The 7,871-nt window shown below is 41.9% G+C and overlaps 1 protein-coding gene across 1 annotated transcript; it reads right to left on the reverse strand.

The window, feature by feature from the left end:
* Positions 1-932: 932 nt before the first annotated feature.
* Positions 933-5,956, reverse strand: LOC109485438. The gene is made up of 5 exons (XM_019789045.1): positions 5,933-5,956; positions 4,007-5,194; positions 3,675-3,746; positions 2,381-3,037; positions 933-2,218 (listed from the first exon to the last, which is right to left on the reverse strand). Exons 1-5 carry the CDS (start codon positions 5,943-5,945, stop codon positions 933-935), a joined length of 3,216 nt encoding a protein of 1,071 aa, XP_019644604.1. The 5' UTR covers positions 5,946-5,956.
* Positions 5,957-7,871: the final 1,915 nt, after the last annotated feature.

Here is a 7,871-nt window from a genome sequence, read left to right on the forward strand (position 1 = left end):
TCAGTCACGATATTAAAGTGGGAAGATACGGTCCAGCCCTGATTAAGTACAGTCCAGCCCTGATTATTAAGAAACATGAAATTAGAACTGAAGTATCAGATATTTTAGACTATAGCAAACTTTTACTGTCTCAACAGAATTTGTTGAGATTGATTGATAATTTTTAAAAATGTATGTAACTCCTTTGAAATGAACCATACCAATAGAACATAGGTTCTCACCTTGCCCCAGTCTGTCCCGATCTCCAAATTAGGGTGCACTAAGGTGAACATGCACCCAGTATTTCCAGCCCTGGCAGCGCAACCTGTCTCTTCTCCATCATAGCATCCTCCACTTCAAGTAGATACAGTAAAAATAGAATGGCTGTGGTCATAAAAGTAGACCTACGACTACTTTGATTTTCACTTCTATTTGAAAAACTTGGGGAGGCACACATTAAGGAAAGTCGCACAAAGTGATTCTGAGAAGCTCATAGTGTATCCTTCAAAATTATACGTTGTAGTAAATGTAGTTACATGTACCTTCGCCAAAAAGGTTATGTTTAGAATTAAAATGAATGGATGTGAATACGATATGTTACTAATATTGGGACTGGGATGTTAACAATTATGCAAGATTTATCATATTCATCATTAAATCTGCTGGCTTTCAGTCATTATTTGGTATAAATTAATTTTAATTGTATTTGAGAGATGTATACACAATGCAGTGCGAAAAAGGACTTAATTTGCATAATTAATGAGGAAATTTTAAATAATTCCATTGTATTACAGAACACACAACCTTACCTTGATTACAACCTTATTTCCATATACTAGTAATCTAATAGTATCAAACAATTGAAAACAAAAAAAAATGTACAAAAGTTCTACAACATTTCACTGGGGTATGAGGTCTCTGAACTTCTGTGCTGTGATTGCTATGGTGCAGCACTAACCCTGTGTCCAGACTGATACAGTGTCATTGTGAATATCAGTCACCACCACATCTCCACCTGGTGACACAGCAACACCCATGGGTGTCATACCATATAAAATGTAATACAGAAATCTGCCCTGACTGTCAAACATTTTCACACAAGAATTTCCACCGTCAGCCACAATGATATTTCCCTTCCCATCCACACAAATGCCCTGAGGATCTCTAAACTGACTTTCATCAGTTCCCCAACTCTCAAACTTGAACTTGAAGTTCCCCTCTTTATCCAAGACATGGACACAGCCATTGTTGTTATCAGTGACCTGAATGTTCCCCTCCCCATCGACAGTGACATAACGTGGCTTCCAAGGCTTTGGTGACATATGACCTGAACCATACGTCCCCACCTCAGAACCATCTTGGTTAAATACTAGAAGTTGACCATACACTGTAACAATCACCTGTTCTGTTGCCATAGATACAGTTATGCCACGGAGGTATTTACCATGTGGCAAATCTATTGTGGCCAAACAGGTGCCTTCCCTGGAATACTGCACTACATGTTTACCACTCACCACCCACAGGTTGTCATTTCTATCTACAGCAACATTCCATGGTTGTAACTTTTCCCCAGTTTCCCCTGGCAGAGTTGTTGTGAACTCTCTGATATAAACACCATCCATTGTGAACACCTGGATTCTGCTGTTCCCACAATCAGCAATGTAAACCTCGTTATCTTTTGAGACAGCTACTCCGCAAGGATGTACAAATTTCCCCCTAGCTGATCCCATTCCCCCAAAGCTGACTTTCTTCACCCCTGTTACTTTAGAATATAGGACTTCTCCCGAAGTGAGACTTATATGCCTTAAACGATGTGCAGTCAGTGGCTCCGCTATCCTGGCCTCCAGGCTCTTGTTGGTCTCCTGAAGCTGAGTTGTTTTTGCCTTCTGTTCCAGGAGAATTTTCTCGGATTTCTCCTTTTCCTCTCTCAGCATCTTTTCCTCCTTCCTCATGGCATCTACTCCAAGCTCACCTATCTGCACCTGCCCTTGCATCGTCTCAAGCTGAACTTTGGATTTCTCTTTAGCTGTTCGCACGGCTGACTGTACTTGTCTGTACAGCATGGTGATGCCATCAGTTCCATCTGTACAGGGCTGGCTCTCTGGACCAATCACAACCAGGTCTTGGTCGTCTTGGCCAATCACGGCTAAGTCTAGGCCTCTCAGGCTGGAATGGTCCACATGTCTGCTGGGGGGTGGCAGGGCCAGCAGGTTGTCAACAGAAGTGGTACGGTCCAGCCCTGATTATTAAGAAACATGAAATTAGAACTGAAGTATCAGATATTTTAGACTATAGCAAACTTTTACTGTCTCAACAGAATTTGTTGAGATTGATTGATAATTTTTTAAAATGTATGTAACTCCTTTGAAATGAACCATACCAATAGAACATAGGTTCTCACCTTGCCCCAGTCTGTCCCGTACTCGCACATAGTCTTCATGCTTCACCTGGAGCCTCACGATCAGCTGGGCGCCCTTGACCTTATTCTGTAGGTCGTCTGAGATGAGGATGTGTGAGAGTTGTTGAGACAGGGTTCCCTCCCCCACCCTGTAGTGGTTGTGGTAGAACCTGTCCAAATCAGACTGATGTAAGAACATCAGGAAAAGGATGATGCAATGAGTCCCAAGCTTCATTAAGAAAGCTGCATGTGGCAGGAAGACTTCTTGCATCTGTTTGTAACGTACAGGATTCTCTACAATTTCTTGAGTAAACACTGTACGCTCCAGTTCCAAGATTCGTTCCAAGATTTGTTTCCTGAAGTTGGTGTCCCAGGCCTGCACCCCAGCAGGTGGTTGTTGCACCCCTGTAGGTGGTTGTTGCACCCCAGCAGGTGGTTGTTGCACCCCAGCAGGTGGTTGTTGCACCCCTGTAGGTGGTTGTTGCACCCCTGTAGGTGGTTGTTGCACCCCTGTTGGTGGTTGTTGCACCCCTGTAGGTGGTTGTTGCACCCCTGTTGGTGGTTGTTGCACCCTTGTAGGTGGTTGTTGCACCCCTGTAGGTGGTTGTTGCAATGCCAAATGTTCCAAGCCAAGGTAGAGGTACACAGGAAGGTTTGGAACTGGACAAAGACAGTGCATTGAACATCTATTAAATCATCAATGAGAATACATAAGTGTATGGCTAGGGGTGGGTACCTGTTTGGCTCTTTCAGGTCCAGGTCCAGAGGATGAGGTCCAAGTCCGGACCTGTACCTGTACCTGATTCTGGATACAGGAGTATCAGTACTGAAATTTTTTTCTAAATGATCATTGCTAAATACAATATAAGTATACGTAACCACTACAATAATTTTCATTTTATTCAAAAAAAAAATTTTTTAATAATAAAAGCCTGTATGGCTTCAATTATTAAAAATCAAGCTTATAAGTTATAGGGGCTTTCCTGAATAGAGATGATGAAGAATTTTTAATGTGAGAAGAATAGTATCAGAATAGCACCATCACAGTATTCTAATCCAAAAATTCAAATAGTATTTTACATTCTTCAATTGCTGCTAAGCATGGTATAAATCAAAGCATCTTCCCAACAGTTCTTATGGCTGATGCCAGTAGGTGCCTGGGAAGATCACTAACATCGGGTTGGACAATATGAGTAGAATGTAGAATCATTCCTCAGCTAACTTTTGCACCTGGACCATTCCTACGTAAGATAGTAACAGATACAGCCAGCCAGGCATTGATAGTGATACGACTCACCAGGATTCCCAGCAGCCAGCCTGGCATGCGCCACATCTGATGACAGTCGAGTTCTTGTCTTCACCCTCTCAGCTACAGGAGCAGGTAAAAGAAGCTCATTAGAAATGGTTTAGTACTGCAAGGGGAGATCATTAGCAATTGACTCTACAAAAGGACAAGACAGATTGTTTGTGTGTGTTTGTTTGTTTGTTTCTTGGAAAAGAGACTAGAAGTAACACACAAAGTTCTAGAGAAACTACTAAGTAAAACAGTTGAAGATGCAGGACTACAATACCAAAAACTTAGCATTGTGATATAACCTTTGTTATGTTGATACATTCCAGTCTTCTTACCTGCACCTCCACATGCTTGAAGTAAATGCTGATGAGACTCCTCCCAGTACCTGGACTCCAGTAGCTTCTCTTTCAGAGCTGCAGCCCTCTTGAACTCTACTTTGGACTTCCTTAGGACTTTCCCAATCTGACTTGCCCAACGCCCGACATCTACAGAATCATCACCCTCTATTTCCAGTACAGAGTGATAGAATTCAGGGATGACCTCCTCAACCAAAGTCGCCAGTCCTGATTGGTCAGATATGAGGACTGGCACACCGGCTGCCATGGCCTCCAGACCGACCAGTCCGAAGGGTTCTGCACGGGAGGGCATGAGAACCAGGTGGGCCTGCTGCATGTGTCGGCAGATGTCTTCCTGAGTGCAGTGTGGGAGAATTGTGGGGTTCAGTTTTCCTGAGTCTATGCTGGCTTGGAGAATGGACATAGTGGCCTGAAACTCCTCCTCACTTGTATCACAAATCCGCCAAAGGAACTTCTCCTGATTTGTTTCTGCCACCCTTACCAAGGACTTGGCTGTAAGGTCATAACCTTTTAGCCTCTCTACCTTGTTGACCCCACCGATGGACAGGACAACTTTCACACTGCTTTCCACGTACTTAACTGTAAGTTCCTGGAATATCTTGGCTGGTTCGGGCAAGAAGAGGTAGTGGATTGGTTTATTGTCTTCAGGAATTGCACGGAATGAGTTTTGGAAGTGCTTATATATGCTATGTCCCACAGAGAACACAATGTCTGCCTTCTCTGCATCCTCTCTGATGGAGTCTTCCTTCCTCCCAATGCCCATGGCCTCCTCATCATCCTTGTACTTGTCAGTGTCCTCTGGTATTGTCCCGATGACAAGACCGAGGCTTGCTTGGGGGAAGCGCTGCTCCTGAATGGCTGCTGCTGCTTTGCTGGAGACCCCGGCATGACCCACAATGTACCCAACATCCTCTGGGAGTCTGGGATAGCGGCTGGGGTGGTCAAAGGTCAGCCACTTCAGACACGGTTCTCTTTCGTCTTCCTTACTGCAGGTTGGGAGGATGAGCTCCACTCCATCAGCCTCAGCAGCTTTCCTGTCCTCTTCTGTAGCCTGCAGAACTGTGCAGTAAACTTTCCTCCCCGCCCCTGTCAGGACCTGTGCCACCTCCCGGTTCACAGATGTGGCGTACTTGTCGATGACCAGCAAAACTGCCCTAGGCCTGGGTTCTGATGGTGTCAAACAGGATGAAATATTTTATGTCCTTTCCTACAAGCTTTCTTCTTTAGCCTCTTATTGCATCATACATCACCACAGCAACAGAGATACTATTTTACTATTTTAAAGTGTATATAATTGGAGAAAGGAAGGACATACTGTGCACTTCAATGCCATACTAGCTGTCAACATTTGCGCATGCTGACAAACATGTTTTACAGCAAACAAATTTTGCAAGAAAAAGACCACGATGATCCTGAGCTTGATGTACATTGATAAAAACCTTTGAATTTTGTGAATTTTGTGAGTCTTTATCATGTGTGACTATTTATACCACAATAGCGCAATTGCAGTGAAGCTCAAAACTTCCTTTTGTTGTATGTTATTGCGTATAATTTTTTTTTGTAAAACTGTACATACATACAGTCTGTTATTTTGTACTTTGTATGCCCAGCACTGCCTGAAAAACAGGTTTTTATTCAATCTGAGTGTAGTTGCTGGTCAAATATATAAACTGAAATTGCTGTATGACTGCATCATGGTTACAAGTATGTGCGGGCCTGCTGGGGGGGGGATTATAAGTTGTATGGCTTCAGTATTACATGAAGCCCATGTGATGTGGGCTTCCAAACCAACAGTCTTCGACCATGTCTCAGGCTAACATTATCTACATGTCCAACTTAGACTTAACTATGTACAACTAAGAGTCTTAAAGACTACATGTATGGACAGTACTGAAATGAACTCACCTTCTGTAGACATGTTGGAAACACTTTTCCCAACTGGGCCTCTTGCCACTCAGTTTTACATCTTACATCAAATTCTTCTGAAAAAACAAAAACAACATATTTCACCTTACAATGTTTAATGGTAGGCAAATCATGAATGTTAACAGCAAAAGCAGAACATTTACAGACAGAGGGTGGCCAAACAATTTGCATAGTACCTGGAAGTGAAACTAACTGTTGATTTTCAAACTTACTGAACAAAAGTCTTCATGTGTGTACATGACAACTTTTCCTCCAAAAATCAAGATGTTGGTTTAATAAATAGTAGAAGTAGCAAGCGTAGCATTACATTAGGTTTCTGGAACATTCATGGACTCGGAAACAAGTTAGAGGATAGTGATTTTATTCGTGAATTAGATGGGTTTGACTTCTTTTCATTATCAGAGACCTGGCACAGCGGTGAGTTGACCATTCCTGATTTTCTCTACTTTAGCAGCTCTAGAACTAAGTCTAGAAAAGCTAAACGTAACTCCGGAGGAATTATTTTTATGTTTAGAAAACAATATAAAAACCTTGTTTGTAAACTTAATAGTAAATGTGAAGATATCCTATGGGTAAAGATAGATAAACAATTATTTAATCATGACAGAGACATATATCTTGCATCAGTATATATAAGCCCACAAGGCTCAACAATCCACACTAACCGATCGTATGACATATTTGATGTACTAGAGGAGGAAATTTCACAGTTTAGTGCGTCGGGAGATATTTTGATTGGAGGGGACTTCAACGCGCGTGTAGCTGACCTCCCTGATTTCATAACCGATGACGCCCCGTTAGATTCCCAAACTCTCCCTACTGATTACAATTTTGATCATCCCTTCCCTAGAAATAACATGGACAAATGTCACCCCACTGTTTATGGAAAAAATCTTATTGATCTCTGTATCAATTCCAAAGTTAGAATCCTAAACGGAAGAACCCCAGGAGATCTTCTGGGTAAACCCACGTGCTACCAACCTAAGGGGTCTAGTGTAGTTGACTATGTCCTGGCAAGCGAAGGCATTCTCCTTCGCAAATCAACCTTTTTCCATGTACACCCATTATCTCCCCTATCTGACCACTGCAAATTATCCTTAATGCTGGAAGGTAACTCTAAACCATATCAACAAAAACAAGCCAAACAGCCCACAAGACCCTATTATAGATTTGTCTGGAGCACTGACTCCAAAGAGAAATTTAACGAAATACTCAACTCAGCATCCTTTTCCTCTAGTATTAATTCCTTTGTCCACAAAAGCTATGATCTGACGCCGGAATCATTAGAGCTTGCTTTACATGACTTTGTGACTCCACTACAGGAGGCTGGTAAAAAGTGTTTGTCATTACGCCGCACTAATGGTAGTGCAAGTAAAAAATGCACCAAGCAAGTAAGCAAGAAAAAATGGTTTAGTCAGACCTGCGTGTCCGCAAAACGGGAACTTCAAAATCTAGCTAAACTGTTATCCAAAAATCCAAACAATCCACATGTTAGAGGATCATACTTTATAAAGAAAAAGCAATATACGAGGCTGGTAAGGAAAACCAAAAGAGAATACAAAGACGGTATCCTAAAAGAGTTAAACTCATCCTCCGACAAGAACCCTTCTGCCTTTTGGTCCCTACTAAAAGAGTACAATTCCAATAATAAAGTACAAAATCATGAAATAATCTCTGACGAAAGCATACACTCCCATTTTAATCATCTTTATGGTGAAGACTCCAACACCAACGCCCAAAACTTACCTAACAGTTTTCAAACACATATACAAAATGAACTTTTAAAACTAGAACAAAATGTACAGAACAACTCATTGGATACTCCTATTACGAAAGAGGAAATTAAACAAGCTATCTCTAAACTCAAAAACGGAAAAGCCTCAGGAAGTGATTTAGTTCGTAACGAAATGATAAAATG

This window comes from Branchiostoma belcheri, unplaced genomic scaffold (genome assembly GCF_001625305.1).
Source record: "Branchiostoma belcheri isolate BF01 breed outbred unplaced genomic scaffold, Haploidv18h27 scaffold756, whole genome shotgun sequence".
Lineage (NCBI taxonomy): Eukaryota > Metazoa > Chordata > Leptocardii > Amphioxiformes > Branchiostomatidae > Branchiostoma > Branchiostoma belcheri.

Excerpts from the sequence above, each read along its gene's own strand:
- LOC109485438 (XM_019789045.1), bottom strand. Across the intron at positions 3,747-4,006 it reads TCAAGCATGTGGAGGTGCAG|CTGAGAGGGTGAAGACAAGA; the intron begins GTAAGAAGACTG and ends CTGCTCCTGTAG. Across the intron at positions 3,038-3,674 it reads GCTGGCTGCTGGGAATCCTG|TTCCAAACCTTCCTGTGTAC; the intron begins GTGAGTCGTATC and ends GTCTTTGTCCAG.